The sequence below is a fragment of the Xiphophorus couchianus genome, chromosome 11 (assembly GCF_001444195.1).
Source record: "Xiphophorus couchianus chromosome 11, X_couchianus-1.0, whole genome shotgun sequence".
Classification (NCBI taxonomy): domain Eukaryota; kingdom Metazoa; phylum Chordata; class Actinopteri; order Cyprinodontiformes; family Poeciliidae; genus Xiphophorus; species Xiphophorus couchianus.
The window spans coordinates 28,796,616-28,824,163 of NC_040238.1; the positions used below are offsets into that span (position 1 = coordinate 28,796,616).

Below are 27,548 nucleotides of genomic sequence, written 5' to 3' on the forward strand. Positions count from 1 at the left end.
GCTTTCTCCTCACATATCACTCCCCAACCAGATAACACCAGGATCAATTAGGAATCACCTGGTGGAACTGATGCTCAGCTCATCATATGAACTACTTCTCAGTCCAAAGCTCCTAAGAATTGTTGGAAATAGAATAATGAAAAGCATCATCCTACTGAAGGTGGGATCTCAAAAACGGTAGGAGCTTCTTAAAAATAGCAGAAGGCTTTAAATTAAACCATTATGCATGTTGATTTTGAAAAACATATTAGCATTTTTTCAAATCTTCATTGTGGTATGATCATGTAAGTTTTTCTTATATCAATGAAAACTCAACATTATGTATGGCTGGTTAGCTCAGCTGGTCAGAGTGTAGTGTTTATAACACCAAGGTCATGGGTTCAATTCCCACACCGACCATTTGAAACAAAATGTCTTTCAGAAAATCAACATTTCAAAATAACAGGAGGCTTTAAATCAAACCATTATGCATATTGATTTTGAAAAACTTTAGAATTTCACTGCTTTTGTCAAGATCATGTACGTTTTTCATTCATCGATGAAAACTCAACATTATGTATGGTTGGTTAGCTCAAATGGTCATAATGTGGTGCTTATAACGCCAAGGTCATGGGTTCAATCCCCATACTGTCCAATTAAAATCTAAACTCTTCAGAAAATCAACACTTAAATAGACCAAGCATCAAATTACGAAGTCAAATATTTAATAAGTCATGTTTGATATATACAGCATTCCTATAACAGTTGAAGGTAATATAAATAAAATGACACAGAAAATACACAATACCACCCCTTTAATTAGCCCTTTTAACTACTGGCTTCTATAAAACATAAGCTCATCACTTGCGTTGCAAACACTGCAAATATGTTATGTGCTTCATGTCACATGTCAATCATTTGCCACTTATATTTCTAAGTTTGTTCGATTGAAGTAACTGATAAAGCAATAATTTATTAAGTTGTTTTTCAAATATACAGAGAATCTTCATAATAAATTACACAAAATAATACATTACACTAAAAACAAGACTTTCCTGGGAGATAGATCTCATCATTGGTCATCTGCAATTGCGCTGCACAAGGTGGCAGCTTGTTGGAGCAGCTCTGTTATGTTCTTTATGATTTATTATTTATAAAACACTTCTCCCTCCCTTTTTTGGTTGAAACAATAATTCTTTGAGGGTTCCTTCTTGTTTTGGATGTTGCATAGCAGGCAGGATTTTTGCTGTTGCTTTTTAAATTTCTGAGTGTTAGTTGTGACGCCTAACCATATCATAAATGATTAACATCTCAAAAGGACACAAACAGTCTCGAGAATGCAGTATCAGGTGTTTCACTAGCACGTAGCTGGAGAATCATTTTCTTGACTTAGTTTCTCTCTACCAGGCTTCCTATTCAAACCAAGAGGAATAGTGAAAACTAAGGACAGATGGTTTAATCTAGGAGATGATGCACTGAAACAACATTTCTACAACCCAGATGTTTAACAGTTAGCTTTAGCTTTTGGGCCATGTTATATACTGAGTTTACTAGTGTAATCTCATCAACCGCATACATTTCACCATCAGCTGTGCCAACTCTGCATGCGATGCCATCAGCTCAGTTGTTGCTAAGCTGCAGGCATAACATCATTTACGGCGATATGTAGAAGTTCTAACGATGCCTTGCTTTTTTACACTTCCAATATTTTAGTTTGTTAATTTCATTAAATTGGAAAAAAAAAGTCATATTTGTTTCATCCAAATGTCATAGATCCATACAGCTTGACTGCAAGACCTCCTCAGGTCAAATCAGATCATAATCATTTGTTTCTCTGCTCGGTGCATAAAGCCCCCTGTTGACAGGAAACCTACGATTAAAAGACCTGTCAGAAGATGGTCACAGCAAGAAAAAAGCTCTGTAGGATTGTTTTGAAACTATAGACTGGGATGCACTTTGCCAGCCCCATGTAGAAGACATTATTGCCATGACTATGTCTGACTGACTTTATAAAATTAAGTGTGGATAACACCATTCCCACCAGAACAGTAGCTTGCTTTCCCAATAAGAAGCTGTGGATCGTCAGTGAGCTGAAGGAAACTGCTCAACAAAAAATAGCCGTTAAGAAGGGAATTATTACTTGGAATTATTTAGAAATACACAAAAGCAACCAAAAATCAAGCTTAGAGGTACCAAGGAGGTGCACTGGAAAAACTGAAGAGCAAGCTTAAAAAAAAAACAACATAACAAATGTGTGATCAGGAATAGAAATGATCACAGGCTTGAGCCAGGATGATCAGCTCAGTTTACCTCTGAACAATGCCAATGAAATGAACTGGTTTTAATAGATTCATCTGAGGAAAAGGCTCATCATCCCACTTCAGCAAACTCACTGTCATTTGCACAAACCAGGCAACATAAATATTATGTTGTTTTATTTCTCTGCTGCATTTAGGACAGTGCAGCCTCATTTACTATTTGTCTGGTGACTATCTGAAAAACAGGCCGCAGTTTGTGAAATTTAAAAATTAAGTGGCAGATCAGCTGATCAACATTAGAGGAGCACCACAGAGGACTTTACTCATTTTTTCAATTTTTTTTTTTTTGAGCAAAAGATTAGTGAAAATAAAGACAGCAGGAAGAGATTGTTTCCGCCCGCAGTCTTTGCCATCTATAATGACTTGGATAGTTCTGGTTGCATCATTTAATTTTCCTTTAATAAAATAATGTTGAATTGAAATAGCTTCATCACAGATCAAGTGTTTCTTCAAACCATGAAACTGAGGTGGCAGAATAAAAACTTTCAGCAGTCCATTTTGCAAGACATGTATGGGAAATTGCACCCAGAGGACTGATGCAGCCAGACTATTGAAATGCATTCAGCACTTTAAATATAAGCTAAGTTGTTTTGTACCATGTTCAGCATCATATTAGCCTCATCAAATTCTGTAGATCAATATAATTTTAAGATGAGACATACTCTAGACCAGGGGTGTCAAACTCCAGTCCTCAAGGGCCGCTGTCCTGCAACTTTTAGATGTGCCTCTGCTGCACCACAGCTGAATAGAATAATTAGGTCATTAGCAAGGCTCTGGAGAACTGATCTGCACAAGGAGGAGGTAATTAAGCCTTTTCATTCCAGTGTTTTGTACCTGTGGCACATCTAAAAACTGCAGGACACCAGCCCTCGAGGACTGGAGTTTGACACCTGTGCTCTAGACCAGCGTTTCCCAATTCCGGTCCTCAGGCCTCCCTGCTCTGCATGTTTTAGATGTGCCTCTATTCCCGAGCAGCTGATTCAAATGATTGCATGACCATCAAGTGCTGCAGAAACCTGTTGATCACCCATATATTCAATCCAGGTGTGTAGCAGAAGGGAAACACCTAAAACAAGCAGGGCAGGGAGGCCTGAGGACCGGAATTGGGAAACGCCGCTCTAGACAATGATATTTCGTCTGCTGCCATTGAAGTGTTTGCTTTGTTTCATAACACTCTGTCATGTTGTTTATAATTCCCCATTAATCTGTAAATTTCATAGTGGTTAAAAGTTTATATAAGTGGATTGCAAGTTTGTAATAAACATGTAGATCACGGAATGACATACTAGCATCTACAATGAACTTTTGAACTCCAGTTGTAAGAAGGAAGAAATGCCTAGAGAGGAACAATATCTAAATGCCACATAAAGACTCCATTTGAAAATTCATACTCAGCATAAAATATATAAAAACTCTCCAGTTTGTATTTTCTTGTATGCATGTTGGGTTTCGTTCCTTTTGGCTTGCACAAACTAGTTCACAGAAATATAAGTGATCAAATGCAATGTTTATAGGAAATTAAAGCCATTAACAACCTATTGGCATGAGTATTACACTGGAGGATTTTTGGTCTACAAAATAGGAAACCCCTTTAAGAAGAACAAATATTGACCCGTTAAGGAGACAACGCTTTGGGTTAAAAATCTGTAGCACTACCACAGAAAATTCAGAAACCACAACTGTGAAAAATATTAATAGTGCGCACTTTCTCCACATTAAATATGGCTTTAAGATAGCAGATGAGGTGTAAAGGGAACGAAAAAAAGAAATCTAGAAGAATAATCCCATATATCCATTCTATGTCCAGACTGTTCACACAATGCTCTGTTATCTCCATACAAACAGAAACAGTCAAAGGCTTTCTGTATCCAAAAATGTGTCCTCTGTGACATTTCATTGGGATTGTCCTTGAGTAGAAGTGAACACTGCCAACATGCAGTCCCTCTTCAGTATACACAGGGAGAAGGAATGGATCTGGCCAGTAGACTCTGTAAACATGTCTGGAGACATTCAACAGCATCAAACACCATTAGGAAGAATTTATGAGATCAACAGGTCTTTGTGTTGGAAAGCAGAGCGAGAAAGCGGTGTTTTAACTGGGTGTTTGAAGTATGAGAACAAGCCAATAAGCAGTCCATCATATGTAACTTTACTCCAACTTGAATGTATAAAGTAGTTTATTGATGAATAAATCAGTAGGAATGGAAGCTGACCCTGAAGAGTCTCCTCCTTATGACACGAGAGTGAATACAGCTGACATCCACTCTCATCCATAACACTTACTGTAACTGTGAGCAAGAAGCAAAGACATGGCCTGGATTTGTCTATTTTCTTTTTACAAAGAAAGAAAAAATGTAGTGAGACTCTAAAAAATACATTCAAGCACTCATGGTTTAAGGTAGATATTCTATTCTATTCTATTGTATTCTAAGGTATTAGTTTAAATATTTTCTAAATTCAAAAATGAAACTGATAGATTTATTATGCACAGCGTTAATTCTGCATATAATATCAGAAATATCTGAAAGCTGATGGAAAAACACAAAACTCTGTTTTGTTAAAAAAATATATAATATTACATAAGAGAAATAAAAAAGAAAATTTTAATAAAGACATGTTCTTTTATGCCCTGAACAATAATCAGAAACACAACTTACTTGTAATTTTTCCAACCAACCATCTTTGACACCCTCCACTATACTTTTTACATTATAAAAGCTGCTAAAGAAGCCAACTCTTAAACTATTTCCAGTCATATTACTGGAAAGTTGAGTTAGAGGAAAAAATGGTTGAAAAGTAGGGACAATGACACTCCTGAAAGGATAGGTAAGCATTGTGATTATGTACAGCACTTAGTACTTTAAGATTGACATGCCATTTTTAATAAAATGTTAATCAAAACATTGTTTAATGTTGATTTTTTTATTTATTTTCCCCTTCTATGCAATCTCTTGAATAATCATTATTTTATTTTAAAATCTGCCAGAAGAACAAACTATTTTGGGCCAGGGTAACTGGGTAACTGGTACTATTTTTCTACTCTATTGTCTATATTTTTATTAGCTGTTTGTCATGTGTGTTTTTGTTGATCTTTTGTTTAATTTTCTGATAAACATAATTTTGGGTTTTCATGAAAATTAAAAGAATAAAGAGAGATAATTCTACATGACATCCGTTTATTTTTTAAATTGTATTACTGAAATAGGTGTACTTTCTGAGTATAATCCAATTCATTGACATATATCTGTATAATTTCGTGCTTTCCAAATGTGAGCGAGCTACAGGTATACTTCCTGAACAATTTGTTTTGTTTAGTTTTGTCAGTAATCTATCCTGTCGTTTTCAAATAATTTCAACCACGCAGCTGATTATAAAGCTTGAATTATATGTCAAATATCAGTGTATGCGAATAAAGGGCAGATCAGACTTTCTCCTTTGGGTGATTTTTTCTCTCCCTCTCTCTCTTGCAGTGCCACACTGTTCAATGCGTCTCCAAGTGCGCACGACCCGTCTGCAGCAGCGCTCGCTCTACAGACCGCCTGCCAGGCATCTGGAAACTCTGCGTTCATTTCTGGAACCACCGCTTTCCACTCAGTCACCCCCCAACAGGTGGATTAAGTCGAATCGGACATGGGCATTGGTGGAAATTAACCCCAGGGGGTAAAGTGGAGGTGTTGCAGAACTAGGTCTGTTCTACCCTGGAAATTCGTGAACTCGTGTTTTTTTTAAATTCTTTCTTTCTTTTTCTCTTTATACCGGGATTTTTTTTCTTCTTGTTGTTTTGCGCGGTGAGATGATGCGGTGTTTTGACGCGCATTAAGACCGAGTGGAAATGAAAACGCACGGAATCAGGATGTATTCAGAAGTGCGGCGAAGTGACAAAAAAACAACAGTGGAGGGTGCAGACTGAAGCAGATTAACAGAATAAAGACAAACTGGCTTCTGAGGACACTAACATATCATCAAGGAGGCGCTTCTCATAAATCCGTCGCACATCTGCTCTGAATTTGAGAAGTTGAGATAGACATTTTTTTATGCTGCTCTCCAAAGGAAGCAACCTTGATCTTCGTGGACGATGTTCAACAGCCCAAAGGTTTGTTGTTCAGTTTGTAAATTCAAAATAGCTAATGGCAGCTTTCAGCTTTCAATTGACCTGAACAGGACAGAAAAGCAACATCAACAGCAAAAAATAAATAAACGTGGCATCCAGTTAAAAATAGATGCCACGTTAATATATATATATATATATATATGTGTGTGTGTGTGTGTGTGTGTGTGACTGGTGTGATTCTTGTCACACCAGTGTGTATGTAACCAGTCACATACACACCTGTTGTTGGAAAATTACAATTTAATAATAGTTTTAATATCACTGCAAGTTTCAAAGTGGGTCATTTAATATATTGTAAATCCTCTCAGCTTTTGCTGCCTGAGTGCTGCAACTTTTACATCATGTTATAATGCCACTGAATACAGCCATACACTTACAACTGTAAGAGTTTGAGCGAGTATGTGTGGGAATTTTGCGATCTGCCAATGCATGGACAATCTGCATTTCAAACTGTAATAAATTGTCCATTATATGGTGTAAGGTTTAGAGGGCTGAGGAAACTAGCTAAAAAAAAAACAGTCTCAGTGTCGGTTTATTACATAATGTATATTAAGAAAAACCTATTTTTTAAAATTTTACTGAACTTCATAAACATGGAAACCAGTAGAGCTTAAAAAACATTGTCCATAGATGTCTAGTGTTTCTAGAGTTAAGTGTATTTTGTTGTTTAAAGTGACTGTTTTTTGTGCTTATTTCTGTGAAACAAGTAGAGAAACTTTCAAGACAAGTTCAGTGAATGAAATAGATCAATCATCAGCTGATTATTTTTGCAACCTAAATCTCTAATTTTTAAGTAGACACCTTATGACTCATCTAAAACTTGTAGGAGACCAGCCCTTGAGGACTTTAGCTGGACACCCATGACATAAACATAGTTATTTTTCATCCGTTTATGTTTTTTGATAATCAGAAATCGTCTCAAGCTCAAAAATGGAATTTAATAACATAAACTCGAGTTCGCTCGTGACATTGGTTGAGACACTAAACGTTTTTTCTTTTTACTATAATCCCTCTAAGCTGCGGGTGTAACCATCAACTCAGAACTGGTTGAGTTGTCACAATTACCCTGAAACATCACAGGGTAAGTCAGTAGACCGCTAAGTGAGAAAGAGCAACACTGAACATAAAATGTTCAGTAAGACACCATAAGCAAATTGCTACTTAGCACATGAATTGGAATGGAATTGACAATATGAAATATACCAAAGGGTATAATTTAATTAAATGGCTTGAACATGAATAATATAAATAGTCACAAATTACACTCTCCCTGTGCTATCTATAATACAGACACACACAATTTTGGAGTATGAATGGGAGTAATTCTGGAATTCTGTAAAGAAAAAAAAAAAAAGGTTTCCTGATGCCTGCCTGGTTTCTTCCTGGAACAGATCTAGTTTCTTAGGAACCTATAATCTCCCCTTAACCCTGCAACACTGTCCCTACTGAAGGCCTTTGATCTAATGTCTCCTCTCTCTCTCCTCTTTCTATTATGGCAGTAAAGATTTATTTTAAATATACCTAAAGCAATAGTGAATACGTCTGGAATAACAACAAGACAACAAAGTCGGCAAAAGGCAAAGCAAACTAAGCAGCTGTTTAAGGCCCAAGACCTTCAGTTCTCCCTCCCACCGGGGAAATCCCTGGTTGTCCCATGTAGCAGGCCGCCCCTGGACACAGATAAATTAATCTGCTCATCACTCCATCACTCCAATGTATACTATCTACATTTTTATTCCAAACGTCTATTCAGTTATTTATTTACAAAAATGCATTTTATGTGCATGTGTGTCAGCTTAGCTAGCCAACAAACAAATGCTAATTAGGTGACATCTTCTGTCAGCTGAGAATCTAGCTAGAGCCCTGCAGGGATCTTGTATTATCCTCACCTTTCTTTTGCCATGGATATCATTAAGTTTCAAGGTCAATACTTGTCACTGACAGTTTTCCCTTGTTTTTTTTAGAGAAAAGTCGTCCCAGCTTTAAAACTGAATTAATAAACCAAATGTTCACCTCATCAGTTTTAGTAAAATACCACTGTTAATTTTGTAAATATAATGACATGTTTTCTTGCTGATGTTTAGCTCATAGGTAACTTGGTACATTTTGAGATTACGACTCAGAGCCTAGGAAAATAGACACTGAAAAAAAGCCCATGGGTATCATTTTTTTTTATCACATTACTTTCTGATAAAAACCCAATAATCACATATCAGGCATTCAACTGCTCCAGTTAAAGCACAATTCTTAGGACCTAAAGCTTTAGTCAAAATGTGCATATATTTACACATATGCTATGCTAATTATAAGCTGTTATTCTTTCTCCTTTCATGGACTAATTTGCTGCTCATTAATGTATGATAATGAGTCGTCCTGAGACCATGAGGAAATAAGAAAGAGTGGCTTATTAGGCACTGGTGAACTTGTACTTATCTAAAAGTAGTATGAAACTAATACATCTTGACTAACATTCATCCTTTTTTAATTCTTTTTATACACCTTGTCTGACTCATGTTACTGTTTTTAAATGGGTTGCTTAGATACAGGACTTCAGAAAAAAGAAAAAATGTTTTGAGTTGAGATTCTCAAATTGCCAGCGACACAACATAAATGAATTTACTTGTAATCCATTATGACCCACAATGCTTAAGATGATCTCGTGTTCAGTTTATGGCAATTTTAGTTATTAATAGTGTGTTCTTGTGTTCTTTTAATTTGTTTTGAAACTGATGCTTACTAACTGGATTGGTATTTTAAACGTATTATAAAATTTCTAAGTCTGGTTAAAAAAATCTAAATCATTCAATACAGAAATATGTTATGAGGAAATTCGTTTTTATCAGATATATTATTTTGCCAATATGATTCATCAATAGCATTACTTTTTAATGATCCATTTGTAAATTCTGCTCCAGCTCAATCAATCAGCATAACCTTTGATGTATTCACCTTTTCTTCCTCCTTCTTTCCATACAAGTGAAAGTGAGCACTAACAGCTTCATTCTCTTCCTAACACTTTTTTCTCTGTTTCTTGCAGTGTGAAGTCCCTCAGCCTGGCAGCAGCTGTAGCAGTGTTAGTAGGGTGCCAGTAAGCTGAATCCTTGGGAGATGTCACAGCTGTATTACCGGAGGACTGACAGCTCTTCATACCGGGACCGCATCCCGTTACGAATTGTGCGGGCTGAGTCGGAGCTGTCGCCTTTAGAAAAAGCCTACCTCGGAGCTGTGGAGAAGGGAGACTACGCCAGTGTCAAACAAGCCCTGGAGGTTTGTAGAAGTGATTATTAGTACATTCACTTATAAGTGGGAAAAAAAGGATATCTACATGTAGTAGTTGTGAACAGTTGGAGCCTTAAAATTAAATGGATTTAATTTATTTAATAGCAATGTTTATTAATAGCAAATACATAAATGCAACCAGTAAAACAAAAATAAATATAAAATAAAAATGTTTAATGTTGAACTTATTTTGTCAAAGTTTTATTTATCTATTTATTTGAAGATTTATTTATTTGAGGAATTATTTATATACTTATTTATTTCATAATGGTGTTTTAGTTTATGACATTTTTGTAAAGTTGCTTTATGTATTTCAGGGACTTTTATTTCTCAAGTGTTTTCATTCCAGGCACATTTTTATTTAGTGTTCATATATTCAAATGACAAAGTAAGTTTTCCATTAAAAAAATATTTTTTATGCATATTTTTATTGGGGATACTTATTTATTTGATGGAGTATTTATTAATAACAGTATTTAGATATTTATTTATTTAATTTTGAATTAACAGTTCATCATAAATGTGAACAGACTGGCGACCTGTCCAGGTTGACCCCACCTCTCCCCCGGAACGTTAGCTGGAGATAGGCACCAGCAGCCCTCCCGACCCCACTAGGGGACAAGGGTGTTAGAAAATGGGTGGATGGAGTTCACCATACAATGGGTTGTAATTGGAGTTATTTGTAAAACATTGAAATGGAATCATTTACCACCATCATAAAATCTGCTATTTTCCCATTTGGTTACCCACTTTAGCACCTTTTAGACCTGTTGCAGGAGAGAGACACTACATTTCTGTTTTCTTTCATATTTTTTATGATTTAATGTACTACAGTCTGTAGTAAACTGGATTATTAGTGATCCAAGTAACATTGTCTAGTGCAGGTGTGCCCAAGTCCAGTCCTCGATTGCTACCCTCCTCCAAGTTTTAGATAAATCCCTTCTCCAGCACACCTGGATCAAATTAACTTCTCGTTAGCATGTCTCTGCAGAGTTGGATGAATCCTGTTCAGGGAATTCAGCTGTCTGGTTTAAGTGTGTAGGACCAAAGATGCATCAAAAGGTGCAAAACTCAAAACTCTCAAGGACTGGACTTAAACTAGATGTTTAAAAAATGGACAAATTTAAGCTTTAATAAATGTGCTCATAACTGCTGATTGCACTCTGTAGCAGACATTGACATTTTTACAGTTACACTGATTATCTCTACTTTTTAAGTGTCCCTTCTTCCTCTTTGAATAAGTGAACAAGACTTTTTCTTGTCCTATTGCCTACAAAAAAAGAAAAAAAAGATGATTCAATTTCCAGTTCTTTTCTGGTTAGTTCAAGGCAGTCTTTTTCCTTGAGTGGTAACAAAGGGAAAAAAAATCCAATGGTTGAGAGCAGCCCATTTAAAACTAACAAACTTTTCATCTCATGACTCCATATTTTTCTATTCAGGAGGCAGAGATCTACTTTAAGATCAACATCAACTGCATCGATCCCCTTGGCCGCACGGCTCTGCTCATTGCCATTGAGAATGAGAATTTGGAAATCATTGAGCTTTTGCTGAGCTTCAGTGTCTACGTTGGTGATGCCCTGCTTCACGCTATCCGCAAGGAAGTGGTGGGAGCCGTGGAGCTGCTGCTGAATCATAAGAAGTCAAGTGGAGGCATGCAGGTAAAGAGGAGAACAAGTGGAAAATGGGATAGTTTCCATCCTTTCCAAACCCTCCATAGCCTGAGTAGAGATTTTGCAGAAGACACTCAACACAATTGTCTGAATCAAAGGCTCTCTTTTAGCAGCACATAGTACATTTATTTCGATTCAACAAGCGGCAGAACTGATCAAAAACAAAAACACAGCCTTTTACTTATGGGTTTAGACTCTGCATTAGTGCTTGTAGCTTAAAATATTTGATAATTAGATGATAGACATTACTGGGAAAAGCCCTACCATATCTTTTTCAAGTAAACAACATTAATTGTGTTCTTGCTTGATCACCTGGCAGCCTCTTCAGCAGTTGCCATTACATTATTTCTGTCTGCTATCTTTCATATATCAAAGGTTATCCCAATTTCTATCAAAACTAGAAAAACATAACCCAGAATTACTTCTGGTTGGAAATATCAAATTAAAAGCTCTCCGAGCTTTGTTTAATAAGATGTTCTACAATTATATTGTAATTTACACCATACATTTAAACATCTTAACTATAAAAAATTGTTAACAGACATTTCAAATGTAGATTTAGAAACTGATTTCCTATAATATTATAACCTCTTTCTGTTATTTTTTAAATTGATAAATGTAATCGGGTAAATAAAATATTTAATGACATTTGCCAAACTAATTTCAGAAACACAGTGAAAGAACAAATGGAGCAGACCTTTTTAGACAGGTTTTCAAAGGGGCAGTATTATTTAAAACTGACTTTTTTCGGTTTTACATTATGTTGTAATGTTATTCCCTCATCAAAAACATACCTGGAGGGTTGCTTGGATTCTTTCACACATTTTTGAGAAATCCTTTAGTCTCCCGTGGCAACCATTTAGCTGTGCAAAATGCTTAGGTAGACTTAGAACCATCTTTGAGACACTGCTGCGGTTTTTAAGCTTCTGAGCTTCCTCCTCATAGAGCACCCTTCCCTGCCACGGCCTCATGCAACTCCTTCAGACTAGCCATAAGGGAAACATCTGGTGGTACTGCGAGTCTCCTGAGGTCACATGAGCTACTTGTCATTGCGACACTGGTAAAGACGTTGTTATAAGGTTAGAAGGCATGACAAAAAGCTTGACAAAAAGGGCAAAAATCTATAAATAAGATTCAGTTATTCAGTTCACCCTTTTTTCCCCACCTTGAATATACTGAATATGTCAGCATAGTCAAGTTGTCTGAAATCGAAGGTCAATACTGTAAATTATTCTTAATAAAACCAATTTATTGTGGTACATTCTATTATGTTTTGCTTGTATACAATATACATAAATTATAATCAGATTTTATATTCCAAAACATGTAGCAAAATAAACTGCAGTTTTTATTTACATATTTCTATTCCTGTAGTTGGTGGGTGCTCCGGAAAGAATTAGTGGCATTTTAATATATTTCACAGGGGAAAACTGATTTAACACACGAGTAATTTGAGTTATGAGCTCCGTCGTGGAGAGAATTAATGATATATATATACTGTGTATATATATATATATATATATATATATATATATATGTGTGTGTGTGTGTGTGTGTGTGTGTGTGTGTGTGTGTGTGTGTAAAAATAAAATACAACTCTAGATTGTGCTTCACAAAACCTTCCCAAAACTAAATGCTGTGTTTCTTCTGAGAAAGAATCCAACATGCTGAAATAAAGGAGTACTTTTTATGTCCAATTAAGGGAAAACTGCTTTGTCAGCCTTGAAATACTTCAGCTTTCTATGTCATTCAACATAACCGACCTCGGCAACAATTAAAGCTGACAAATCCATCTTCTTCATAAACTCTGTTTTGCAGTAGAAATAAGTGTTACACATTGAGATATGATGGTATTTCCTTGAAGAAAATATGATGTACAATTTGCGAAAATATGCTATTCTCCCTCTTTTATCAAGAACGTTTTGACAATACTGTCCTTCTAAAATGTAGTGCCTCTTGTTGTAAATTGGCGCTGGCAGACAGGAGCTTAATTCTTATCAGATGAGTGCTATGAGTCCTTTGCTGTTACATTTACAAGCTTCATGTCCTGTTTGCTCTGCTTCTTACTATTGATGCACCACATCAGACAGGAGAAAACTTATTTCATCAGTCAGCTGCTGAGAGATTTCACTGCTGCTCTTGAGCTTTATGCAACAATCCACCTAATTCTTTTATAGAATAAAGGTGGACTTAAAATGAATAAAAAATTAATAGTTATAATATATTTGCAAAAAATAAAAACAGAAGCATGATTATTCATTCTCTTTACAGAAGCGGATGTGGAGAGTCTGAACCCCTCGCCATTAACATCAGTCAGCTCACACATTACCTCTATAACTTAATTCCTTTCTAAGATAGCGTTTCTTTGCGTCACATGAGTGAGCTGTGAAAATAGATCACTCTGGCACAACCAAATCCCCCCAAGAGAGGCCCATTGATTAGATTAAAAAGCTGTCTTGGAAAATGCATAGTGTTTGTTACCAGGATTTTCTCTGAGACTTATTAATGGGAGTATTTGTTTTATGCTTCACTGAAGATGTGGATATTTATCTTTCAATTCTGTGGGATGTCTGGATGATTGGCTTTTTAACATCTCACAAATATTCCTGCTTTCATTTATATTCCATTGATGACTGTGAATTTCAAGAATTTTTATGGTCATTTTTCACTTTTCTACAACCTTTCCTCTTCAGTTTTTTTTTCTCACAGTTATAGCTCACAATAGTTAAATCAATTTCCATGACAAAAATTAAAAAATGGTGAAATCCATATATTTTATTCGCTATCTAATTTATATGACAGCAAAGGTTTTTGTAATATACTGCTTTTAAAAATACTTCCATGCTTGTCAAACCAATGGGCAAACATATTTTGCCTTTTTTATTTTTTATGTTCTTAATATTTACTAATTTTATGGGTCTAAAATGTACTAATATTCACCCTTTAAGGAGTTCCATAATTATCATGTGAGTAGAGATGAGCATCTGTTAGTGGCACACTTGAACTTATTGTTTCAGAATCACAAGGCACCTTGTGGTTGTTTTTCCCTTCTTTTTTACAGCTTTGTTTAATTTAAACACCATTACGTCAGGAAGGAGCAAAATGTAAAGTGAGCATAGTCATGCTTTCCTGATTTACAGCCTCCAGCTTTGTTTTCCACATTGCAATGCAAAACCTGAACTGCTCAGTGTCCCATTTTCTTTCAGCATTATCTAAATGTTTGTGATGTTGTGGGATGACATGTGAAAACCAGCAGGGAGGCTCGAAATAGAGCTCAGTGAAAACTAAAAGTGGCACAGATACTGAGCTCTTGCAGATGCTATTGTTGCATGTTTTATCAATTTGCTGATGGTGGCTGCTTCATTTTAATGAGACCAACAGATATGCATAACACAGAGGAGTGGGTTCTGGTTTCATCTGCTTTCTCCACAATTATCATAACTTCACATCTTTCAGTTTGCGCGCCTCCTGGTCCGTGCTTGGGCACATGCCAGGGCTGTTTGATGTTCACGATTTGAAGTCCGTCCTCCTCCCACGTGGAAAACAGAGTCTATGCTGTGGCTTATTAGATCATCCTCCTCTGCGAAATGGGAAGACTCTCAAAAATGGCCCTGTGCCACCTGACAAAGTGAAGACTATTGGGGTAAACCATACCAGTAATTAGTGTCTCCATGATAAAGTTACTTCTAAACATTTTATTTTTTATTTAAATGGTCTTAAATATTTTCTTTGGATGTTGCTCAGGGTCTTTGTTCCATGTCTTACCTTTTCACTTTACCTGTCTGGCTCTCAGTATAATCTCTGTATGAAGAAGATTTATTAGTCAGCCATTCAATACATTCTTCTTTGAGTTTATATCTATGTCACAAAAAATAAAGGAAGCAACCAACCTGTCCTGGAAAGAGGTGGCGAGCAAGAGAAGGATTCAGGAGTGATTTCATAGAGTTGTCTGGGTTGACAATTATATCCTTGCAAAAAAGGTTCCTGCAGGTAAAAATTTGAGAAAGTATATTGGAGAATGAAATTTAACATAGTAAAAAGACAAATTATAGGAAAAGATTCAAGTAAAATCTGACCGTTTAAGTCAGACTAATAAATGGCTAACTTTGCAGCATGGTTGATTTCTTTTTATTTCTAAATTGTATTTACAGCAGAACTAGAATTCAAGATATGCTACATTGAGAATGCTATATAGTTAAGTCAATAAATGAAAAAAATGGATACATGCAAAAAAAAACACTTAAAAGCTTACATTGGACATCAAGAGCAAAGGGCTCAAGTACCCATTTTACTCCCCTTTCTCCCTCTCTGGCCATGTATGAGTTTTACTGAAGAACATAAAATACAAACTTCTATATTTTAGTGTGACAGACAAATATGTTTTATCTTTTATACATACAGTATGTAGCAGGGTGAGTGAGTGGTAGCATCAATGTGGTCCTTCTTTAGACTCTTATGTGACAGTAAAGAGAGCTTTATTAAAACCATGACGGGAAAAGACACTAATTCTGGGTGGATGTGCTTACTCATTACGCCTCCTACTGAGGAGATGAGAGCAGAAATTTCATGTACAGAGTGGGTGAGGTCTTGGATAGTGTCTACCTTGTCCTTGTTTCTTCTGTTGTAAGCAAATTTTACCTCCTGCTGCAGTTCACGTTGCTGTAGCAGTGTTCAGCTATTACACCACACAGTGGTGCTAGAGGTCAGACGGCTTCCCACAACACACCTCCAGAAGGAGATGATTGTTCCTGTGACCACCAATTTCCCCTACAGGTTGCTCAGGAAACACAACCACTAATGAGGCTTTTTGATGATGTGCTGTTACTTCACCAAAGGTTGTTGGTGAGGTGCTTCCATAGGTATTTGACACCTGACAGGTATTTAAATCACCTGTGAAGTTTCAGGACGTTTCTCTCCCATGAGAAACTTTATTAAGCAGTGTGTCAATGCCTACATTAAAGTTGCTTTCCATGAACAAAATTCACAATTTTTAAATTAGGTAAAAAATTTTCAGAAGTATTAAGATGCTCACTCAGAAGTCAGTTTGCAAAAGTCTTCACAACAAAAACTCCAATGAGATTTTTCTCTTCAGAAGTTTTCTGAGTGAAAAAAATCCATCAGAGGCAGAAAAAACAGGAAATGAGCCCAAATGCTTCTTTAATTAGGTCTTTTGTCCGTAGAAACATTGGAGCACAGCTCTCCAACCTGCTGCTCCGTAGCCTTATGATGCACTGCAATGGCTCTCTGTGACTTTAAGAAATTAAATAGGAAGGTTACATATATATTATTTCTCAATCAATGGGCTATGTGCAGTTTTAGGGATTGTGTAAATTTTCAGCAAAGACAATAAAGCAAAACAGAAAAAAAGTCTAAGCTTGACTGTTGTTGTATTATGTATTTAACAGACCTAGTTCCATAGTTAACTAGAAAACCAACAATTAAAATGACTAAGTTTGATTAATCCTCATATTATTTATTCAATAAATATTAGTAAATATATTACAAAGATATCTTTATGTCTTACTAACTTTGTCTGGCAGAGGTACCTGGAGTGCAGCACATTAATGCAGGAAAAAACAGGATGAAATTTATTTGGTGTGCAATAAACTTTTTTATGGATGCTGCAACATTTATAGCATAAGCAAGAAAAAGACTTTGTAGTTATCCGACAAATTAAATCTTGAAAAAGTTCAAAAGTCAGCACCCTTAACGAAATGTGGGCGCATTAGTGCACTTCATAGGGAATTTGTGCATCTGCAAAAATGCTATTAATGCTGAATAATATTCGCAGGTTAGAACCACTGCACAGTGACATTTACCACCATCCTGCATGATAACATCAGACTATTTTCTGCATATATTAAAGCAGCGGGTCTTTATAATAAAATAAACTGGTGCAGTCTGGATCAGTCAAAATCTGGTGCTTTGAAGTCCAAAAATACTTCAAGGGAGCCCCCAATCTGTTGAATAGCTGAAATCTTTTTACCAAACAAGAAGGGGTAAAACATTTCCCCATTTTATACTAGCACAGCTGGATTTCTAGTTATTGAACTCATGCAGAACAACAAAAGTTGTGAGGCACAATATTCACCTGCCACAACTTTATTTTTTAAGAAAATAAAGTTCTTAGATCTGGTTCTAAATCAAATTATGCTTCCTTGAAGCTGGAAAATTTCATTTTTACAGTTGTTGTCACACATCAAATCCATTTTTCTCAGTTTCCCTATAGCTTTTTGAAGCAGCAGAGAAAAACTGATATCTTCCAACCTATTTTAAAATTCATCTTGGTAATGTTTCCTCACTGGAACTCTGACCTCTTCTTTTCCATCTGTCATGAGTCTGCCTCAAGTTAAAATCTTTACCCATCTCACATTTCTCTGAATAACTTCCTTTTTTTCCATCAGTGAATCAGATAATAGACCTACAATTAAAAGTATCAAAAGGGGCAACTCACTGTTACCCACTTGTTCCCCTGAATGACATGAACTGGATCTAAAAGGGCTTAGCTGCAGTACGTGACAATAGGTATAGGTTGGAGGAGATTTTCTCTGAGCATATTTTCCTCTGAAATATGAAAGATACAGAAATTCCTACTTAATTGGAGACGGCACTCCAATTAAGTGTGCAGTCTCATACTTAATTCACCATTTTAATACAGAGGACATTTTTCTCATCTTGTTGGCCAAAGATGCCCTGAGAAATTATTTTCTCCCATAAGAAGTTTTATTTTGGGTTTTGTGTTACATTGAAATTATTCACAAAACCACACACAATTTATCATCAAAGGCAACCTAACTAAATGAAAATTGTCTTGTCAAATGATTATTCCATTGAGTAAAAAATGTCTTGTCAAATGGTGTTATGCTAGAAAGCATAGTACAAACATTTATTAAATGTTTAAACCTGTTGTTGAAAGAACTTGACAGACAAAAAGAAGCATCTAAAGGATTTCAAAATCCAAGGTAAAGACATTCAACAAAATATAAAGTCATACACATCTGCCAGCCTAGAAAGAGTAACAAAGCCATTATCCACAAATGGAGGAAACATGGAAAAGTGGTGAACCTTCCTGCAAGTTGCCATCCCACTATAAATACTCAAAGAGTGCACTGATGACCTATCCAGGAGGTAACAAAACAACTCTAATCAGATTAACTGGCTTCACAGTCGATGGCCTTGTGTGCTGCTTGAAAAGTTTCTGTTGACATGTGTGTGAGACTGAGGGATTTTTTTCCTCCTCTCTCCTGAAAGGTTCCCCCTATCTTATTGGACAAGCAGTTTTCTGACTTCACCCCTGACATCACTCCCATCATTCTTGCTGCACACACCAATAACTATGAAATTATCAAGCTTCTGGTGCAGAAAGGCGTGTCTATGCCACAGCCACATGAGGTAAGTGAAATATGTATCTTTGAATCATGTTGGAAACTGTATATTTTATCTTTAATACATACCAACTGTATCGTTAAGGTGGAATTTATTGCAAAATGTGCAGATGAATTAAAAGGCCAGGAGCACGCTGCAATGTCTAAATATTACAGACATTACAGTGCTTAGCAGATTTGATTAATTCAGTGCTTGCTTTGCTACATGGGAACATGATCCATGACTAAACACAGGGAAGCCTCATTAAAATGTGGCCACGATTTGTTTGATCTTGCAGGTGCGCTGCAACTGTGTGGAGTGTGTGTCTAGTTCAGATGTGGACAGCCTCCGGCACTCTCGGTCTCGTCTCAACATCTACAAAGCGCTTTCGAGTCCCTCTCTAATTGCCCTCTCCAGCGAAGATCCCTTTCTCACTGCATTCAGGCTCAGCTGGGAGCTGCAGGAGCTCAGCAAGGTGAGGAGAGGAGAGAGACAGCTGTTTGCTGAGCTGAGACACATGGTACTAAAATTAGACTTTAAAGACTTGATATATTGGCAGCATGCTCATTAATTAACCATGTGTCCTTTCCGAATCACATTATCTGAAAAACAATTGCCTGTGAATTGTATTTTTGGAAGGCACTGGGAAAAATGTACTGTTACTGAAGTAAAAGCGTATGAAATGAAATGCATACCACACTTTTCAATTTTGGATTTCTTACCAAAAAAAAATGTTTAAAAGCCATACTGTGTTGGTTTATCACATGGGGTGATAGATAATGCTTATTTATTTATCATAATACTTTGATGCTTTATATTGGGACTTGTGAAAATGTGAAAAAAGGATTCATCATCTTGATAGAGTTGACAGATTTAAGCAAATTATAATAATAAGAACAAGTCAAATGTTTTAAAGTGGTGAGGATAAGGTGTATTAGAAAGATTGCAGTGACAGAAGCAGGGTTAATTAATGCATTTAAAAATGTACATTTATTAACAAAAAATATGAAAAGATAATTTTCTGAAACAAAAGCTCATCTGTAATTTTAAATAACTGACATTTTTAGTGCCTAAAGAAGAAATTTAAATCTAAAATATAACAGATAATATTGTGGTTAGAGGAAACCAGTTTTCCATTCTGAATCACACAGCATTAAAGTTTAATTTGCAATCAGTCCTTTCGGGTTCACAAAATTCCTTTTTAATTTGTTTTTATATTAACTTATATTAGCTTTTATTTTGGGTCATATTTGTATTTTGTATTTATTCTTTATCTGGCTTTTTTAGGTGGAGAATGAGTTCAAATCTGAGTATGAGGAGCTGTCTCAGCAGTGTAAACAGTTTGCTAAAGACCTCCTGGACCAAACAAGGAGCTCCAGAGAGCTGGAAATGATCCTGAACTATAGAGACGATGCCAACTTACTGGAAGAGGAAGGCAATAATGACCTTGCAAGACTCAAACTAGCAATCAAGTACCATCAAAAAGAGGTATGCTGACACATAAAACTGTCACTAAGAGACTTTTCTTTTTGGTTGACCTGAGTGATTTATTTTATAGTACTGATCAAAACAAGCTTCAGGGAATGGAGCGAAGAGACAACAGAAGTGATTGCTTGTTTAATACAGATGCTGATTTTGGCATCACTGTAATATGCACAATTTTTAGGAATAAATTAGGACATTCACACATTTAATTGCATTTGAAATGGCTAAAATTGCACATGGTCATAAAAAATCAGGTGGAACTTCTTTAATCATCATTTTGGAGTTTTTTTCCTCTTTTTAAATCTCACAGATTTAGCTTGGTGTGCTCCTGACAGTTGACCTAAGGTGCACACCATGATAAGATCAAAGAGCTTTCTGGGACCTTCAACAAAATACACTGAAACACGAAGATTCATTTTAAGAACATAATTATTTAAAGAGCTGAAGAGTTGATGTACGTTTTTACCTGACTGTATGTCAAACCACAACTGTCTTTCATGTTCAATTTGACAATAAGAAAAGACAAAAACTATATCAATTCTGAAAGTGTAAAAACATTTAAACTTATTGCACAGTAAATGATAGAGAGGTGCCTTAAAAACTGTGCTTAACAATCAAGTGAATTGCAAACATTGCTTATTCTCTAAATTTGTACTTTACATATTCATTACATTGAAAGTGAAAGATTTTTTGCATGGTACCTTACTATTAATGTTCTGATTGTTCACAGTATAAAGGAGAATGGATGTGGGAAGCAGAATTCTTGATGCACTTACAAAGTTAGGGGAAGGCTGAAGGCAATAAAATGTGCTAAATGGATATTCTAGTGCAGAAAAGTTTAGCTGACTATAAAGGTGAAGCAAAAATGATGAAGAAGCAAGAACATTACTCCCAGGGGCAATTTGAATTTCACTTTGCTTTTCTTTCCTGGGAGCTCTGTCTGGCTGACAGACCAGATGCACTTTTTGGAGGAGTCTTAATTTACGACTGCTTCTTCCACATTATATTGCATAATTAACATGTGCGCACACATTTACAGAAGCACACATACACTTGAAGATGAGTGCAGTTGCTGACAAAAAGAAATCAATTGGCTCATGTGCAGGTGGTTGTGATGGAAGACAATGCCCTGTCATCCTAATGGATCTCTTGACAAATATCTCTGTTCAAGGCAATACAGCTCTTCTGCAAATTGCAAGGAGACTTTTTCCCTGTGACCTGGCACAAATGTGTCAGGTGGGTATTAATGACATTAAATATGTGCCAGTATGCTCTTCTATAGCATTGACTTCAAATGTGGTCAACTTTACTTACTCATAAAACACATTCTGGAACTCATAGTCTCACTTTCTGATTTTTGAAAGTGACATATATTTTATCCCAATAGGAGTTTTTAAATATGTTGATTTAAACCATGCTAACTTCAATAAGATCACATATATTGTTCTTGTTGACAGTGTGTACACTTAGAGCCTGTTGTGGAATTACTATTTTTGCACCAGGATTTTTTACTGTCTGTGTTGATGCAACTTACTTTTAGTTGAGCTTACAGCATATTTCAGTACAGTTCCAGTTTGTGTGCAAACAAAAAGATTTTCTTCTGTTTCACATTTTAAAAAGCCTATTTCCTTTGTATTCTCCTTGCTGAAGAAGGCAGTTTGTGGAGCATGAAAGGTTTTGATCTCAGACATGCCTAGATTAGAAATACTGAATGAACTAAAAAATGGCCTAAAGGCAACATTTTGTGCAGCTGTTTCCTGAGAACAATATCATCTGTGTGCATAACCTCCTCTAACCCCCAACACTTTTTGACACACAATGAAGAAAGGTCCGCCTACAGATTTTTTTGTTCCTTCAATGCCCCATATACCCAGCAAATAGGGGGTTTGGCCCTCTGACACATCAAGGGCGGACTCTTAGTCGAGCTTAAATTGACTCATTTATTCTTGAAAAGAGCATTTTCCCTCCCTTTTTGATCTTTTGTCTTATCTTTCACCAATTTTCCAGACAAATATAGAAACACTTAGAATTGGCATGACACAGTCTGAATGTGAGATATTTATTTTATATTGCAGATGCTTTATAAGTGTGGCAGTGATCATGACTGGCAATTCTCAAAATGGACATCGGTGCCAATTAACCCTTGCTCTGTGTGCACTGAGGACACAGAATGGAGTTGTTTTGTATTTTTAGTCTGTATTATTGTTTTGTGTTTTTTTTTTGTATTTTTAAATGAACAACATTTTTTTTGTTTATCTTACTGCTGGTTTGATCCTGGGGTTTAGAAAGGCATTTCATAATTATCTGAAGACAAATCTCCACAGGAGTAACTAAGCTCCCACAACACTCTGTGCTTCTTTCAGCGGGAGGTCAAATCAGATAAATATTATTGCATCCATTCCCCAACATGCTTAAGGGTTTTTCTGTGGACTGGTTATTGTTACACTAGCAAAGAAGGCTGGTGAGCATTCAAAAATCCAAGTAGGAATAAAATTAGTTTTCTATTTAATACCTAAAATAACCTGAGGCACTGAGAAGAATGTTATCAGTTTTATATGCTATAGTTTAATGTTGCCCTCTTGTGATTTTTTATAAAAACTGCAATTAAGTGTTTCAGCATTTTAAAAGCTTTAAACAACAATTATGGAGCCATTAAAGCTAGGTTAGTGTTAGGGTTTTGATGCAGAACATTTCCGCATAACAAATCAGTGATCCCAGTAAAGAGCTAAAATACAAGTGAAATTACATTTAGAACACACTTTTAAATTTCAATTATTTCATGATTAATATTGAGCTCATTAGTTCTGATAAATGCATTGGACTTTTTCAGCATCAGAATAATTTTTTGACCAAGATTGTGTGCACAAAGGGATTTGCATTTTAAATTCAAAAGTGCATTTACAGTGAATGGACGTAAACTATAAATATTAAGCTTTATGGGGAAATAAAATAAGAATAAATGAACAATATGTATATGTTTGTACACTGACCATTTTTACTGAATGTATTACAGATCAAATACATTACATTATATACAAATGTACAATATACCTACTCATGATTATCCTTGAAAACATTTGAACACCCTCAGGCTAAGATTTTGTTTCAATAATGTGTGTAGATTTTCTGATCTTCAAAACGTTACAACAATAACATATTAGAAAATTGCAACATTTCAATCTACATTTTTAAGTTTACCTTATAAGACTGTGCAATCAAGACAGGCTGTGTCCAGAAGTTGGGGCTACTGAGAAATGTTCATGCAGGGTGAAGAAACACACATAATTTACTTATGAAAACACAGTTGCACACACATCACAATTTTCACTGAGTGTTGAAAACTCCTTATTATGAAATTAGACTGAACTAATAATCCCTTATGCCACAGAATGCGTGCTTAGTATTTAGACAATTTTATCTTAGAAATGTAAAAGTAATTTAGCTTGAAGAGTTTTACAAAACAAATCTTATTGAGTTTCAGTGAGCAAAAGCCTTGATGGAGAGAAAATGAGAAAGAAATGTTAAGATTCACATTAATTTCAGCTTGGAAGAGTGTGGACTCTGTGAGTCCCACCAATTAATTTATACTGAAGTGACTTTTTGGGTTCGAACTAGGAAATGTCCCTAAAAGGTAAATTCTAAAATGTTTCCAAATGCATGCATTTCAAGGACATTTTTTACTCATTTTCACATAACCAAAATATTCTTGATCTACTGTATTAAAGTAGCTTTATTATGTATGTTCCATGCATAGAGCCATGTCATACTCAAAATAGTTGAATTTACATAATACTCCACCTTAAAGAGGTGATATGCAACTCCAAAAAGCATGAAGAAACTGAAGCATGTACATTATGATTTTAACAAAAATATCTTTCATAATGATAACAACTTATTTATACCAAATTATGCCTGTTGGTTTCCAAAATGAATACACCTGGCTTTCATCTACATCTCTATGGTAGCGCTTTGGAAATAAAAAAATATTATTTTCACTGTTTGTCTTTAAAAGTGAAGTAAGAAGGTTTAGACAGACTATGTCTGGAGAGCTGCAGGTAAACTTGTCCTTACTAAGTTGAAAGCATCTGCACCTACACAGCAAAAGCAATTTTTTTGTGAGCACTTACAGACAGACAACAGTCGAGAGGTGCTTTGTGAAGAGGCGGTTTTTCAACTGGACTTGAGTTGTGCGAAACAGCCACCTCAGGCAAATATGGCACTTTACTGCAGCACACTTTTCTAAGTCACTGTCACAGGCAAAAGAAAGGTTGCTATCACATGGTTGTTTGCCTTGTTTAGACTTTCTCTCACTGGGGACACAAGATTTTTAGAGCTGAAATGGAAAAGTAGTTCTCTCTCTATTCAAAATGTCCTCCCTTCATGGTATGATTACTGTTTACTGAATCATTTCTGATTGATATATTTGGATCAAATCACTGATTATATCAATCTACGTAAAATCTACCTTGGACACTTTTCTTCTCTATCTAGAATCTGAAACACACTTCTTAGAAAATGGCAAGAATTGATACACCTGAGTCAGAAATGCTAACTGTAGCCTGCAACTTACTCTCTAATTGCATTTAAGTCCAAGTTAATTCTGACGTCTACGTTTTCCTGACTAGAACTTGTTCTCTGAAGACTCTAGACTCAATTCAGACTTGAGCTCTAATAAACAGTCCGTCTTAAGTAAATGGAGCTAAAAGTGAACAGGTAAGTGCAAATCTTTTGAGTAAATGGTTCTTGTCCACTCTTAATTGTTGACGTGTATGCAAATAACTGATTGCTATGGTAATGTTATGTGGAGCATTTACGGCTGCTCGTTAATATTTCATGACAATACCTGACGGTAAAAAGAGTTGATAGTTAATTCATACCTTCTCTTATTTTTTACTTTCACTGAGCAACCATTTGCAGTAAAACGTAGACAGAATTGTAGAGATTTTTCTATTTAGGGTTGTATTACATTTATTAGCCAAACAGGGGTGATTTATGAAAACCATGTTCACACTGGCCACACATCAAATCTTAAACTGAGTTCTGTATTAAATTACTTCACTTTGTTTAAGAACAAAATACTTTATAGCAAACATCTTTTCCCTTTTGCAAGAAATCTAGCAATAAAGCACTTAAAACAGAGTGACAAATAGAAGTATTTATGTATGTCTTCTATTTTTCCCTTAAACATAGTTTTCATATTACATTTTTAGTTTAAACAAATCACTGATCATTTATTTTTGAAAAGCAGTAAAAGGTTAATGATAGATGATTTTTATATACAAAGCATAGCTGTGCAGTGCTATAGGCAGAATACATGATTTGCATTCAGTGTGGGAATATTCTGGTTATTAGAGACTTGAGACTTGACGTGGAATAATAACTTATGAAAATGCCTAACAGCATCTAAAAATCAACCATATAATTATGAATTCAGATTCCCTTTTGCCACTAACACTTACCCTTGTCTTTAATTCAGATGGAATACAGCTGTTTTTAAAGATACAGAACACAATTTTATTTAATAACTTTCTGACCTAATGGTCTCCATTGCAAGAGTCAGCTGTCTCTTTCAGACATTGGGTGCAAGTTAATGAGGTTGTTATGTGACTTATGTAAAAGGAGATGGGTGATTAAAAGGAACCTGCTGGTCTTTCCTCTTTTCTTTTTTTTTAACATTTCTTTTCATCTTAAAATTGGCCTTACTGTAGACTGCACATAGTCTCGTTTTTTCATAAAACTGGTGTATTTTCAAACACCATTTCTCCCTTTCCATGTCATGGTTTGCACCAGTATTGTTGAAGCAGAGGAACATAAGCCCCATGCCCCAACACAGATAAAGGGGTCTGTGGTTCCCATGGAAACAAAGCTGCAGAATTAATGAATTGGAAACCACCAGGGTTTGTCAACACTTTGATATAAATACCCAGCATAATATTTTACAATATTGTATGCATTTATATAAATACTTGCATATAAGTATTTTAGCCCATGCAGGACTCATGCAGTACCTTTAGAAATGACTGTCTACCTTTTGTTTCTGATTCATAATAAGATTTAAACCCATATCAAGAAGACATTTAATTTCAAATCTTTTACTTTGTAGTCTTGTATTTAAAGCACTGCTACACAACAATAGAATAGAATAGAATAGAATAGAATAGAACAGAATAGAATTACTTTATTCATCCCAGCAGGGGAATTATTTCGCAGTTACAGCAGCATAGAGACAAGACACACAACATCCACCACTGAGTAGCAATGTAGACAAGATAAAATAAGAATAAAATATGACCTGCTGTCAATATAAAAAGCAGCTTAGAGCAGTCCTTGCAAGCATTCAAAATGCAGAACAGAATGTATATGTAAATATATGTACAGCACACAAAATGAGAGCAAGGGAACAAAAGAAAATGACATATTTTTAGCCTTTGAAAAAAAAAAAAATATTGTATGCTCCTGTGGATGAGTGCATAGACTTCTGTGAGCAGAGATTATATTTACAGAAAGTAGAGATTACAGCTTCATTTATCTGAATAGTGCAACATTTTTAAATTTGAATGTGGATGACCAGCACTTTACTGTTTTCACTTCACTCACACTTCCCACTCCTTCATTTGTTGCTCAAGTTTGCTAGAGTTGCTAATTTTGGCACACGGATATTAGGTCATTATATTATGGGAAACCAGAAAAACAACCTACGAGAGAAAGCTTTCTCATTACAGGCTTACATGCTGCAGTCTTACGTTGGCATAATGTATGAAAAAAATCCTCTGAGACACCTTTCATGTCTGTAAATGAGAAAAAAATCTTACATTTAATATTTATAACCCTCCCCTTTTTTTCTCATTTTTGTTAGTTTGTGGCTCAGCCAAACTGTCAGCAGCTCCTGGCCTCGAGGTGGTACGATGAGTTTCCTGGGTGGAGGCGGCGCCAGTGGGCAGGAAAATTTATCACCTGTGTCTTTATTGGCCTCCTCTATCCTGTTTTTGCCCTTTGTTACCTCATCGTACCCAAGAGTCGCTATGGCCTCTTCATCCGCAAGCCCTTCATCAAGTTTATCTGCCACACTGCATCGTACCTGACCTTTCTGTTCCTGCTGCTGCTTGCCTCCCAGCATATTGTCACCACAGAACAAGACAGGCAAGACCGACAGGGCCCTCCACCGACCACTGTAGAGTGGATGATACTACCATGGGTGCTGGGTGAGTATCGTATAGAATGATCACCTGGTGCAAAAGCACTGACTGAAACAGCCAGTGCCCTTTGAACTAATTTTTATGACTTCACAAAAACAAATTTCAGTGACTTTGATAATAGAAGCAGCTATCACTCTAATTATGC

General features: G+C 35.8%; 1 protein-coding gene and 1 non-coding gene across 2 annotated transcripts in view; both read left to right on the top strand.

Moving 5' to 3' along the window:
- Nucleotides 1-325: 325 nt before the first annotated feature.
- Nucleotides 326-399, top strand: trnai-uau (transfer RNA isoleucine (anticodon UAU)). The gene has a single exon. It is a non-coding gene; the product is annotated as a tRNA-Ile (tRNA).
- A 5,379-nt stretch (nucleotides 400-5,778) lies between these two features.
- trpc4a (transient receptor potential cation channel, subfamily C, member 4a) overlaps nucleotides 5,779-27,548 on the top strand; it is a 28,521-nt gene continuing 6,751 nt past the window's right edge. The window contains 7 exon segments of the mRNA XM_028032170.1: nucleotides 5,779-6,390; nucleotides 9,446-9,675; nucleotides 11,127-11,345; nucleotides 18,609-18,749; nucleotides 19,021-19,197; nucleotides 20,010-20,210; nucleotides 27,064-27,409. Of these exon segments, the coding sequence (XP_027887971.1) occupies nucleotides 9,517-9,675; nucleotides 11,127-11,345; nucleotides 18,609-18,749; nucleotides 19,021-19,197; nucleotides 20,010-20,210; nucleotides 27,064-27,409 (1,243 nt within the window). The 5' untranslated portion in view covers nucleotides 5,779-6,390; nucleotides 9,446-9,516.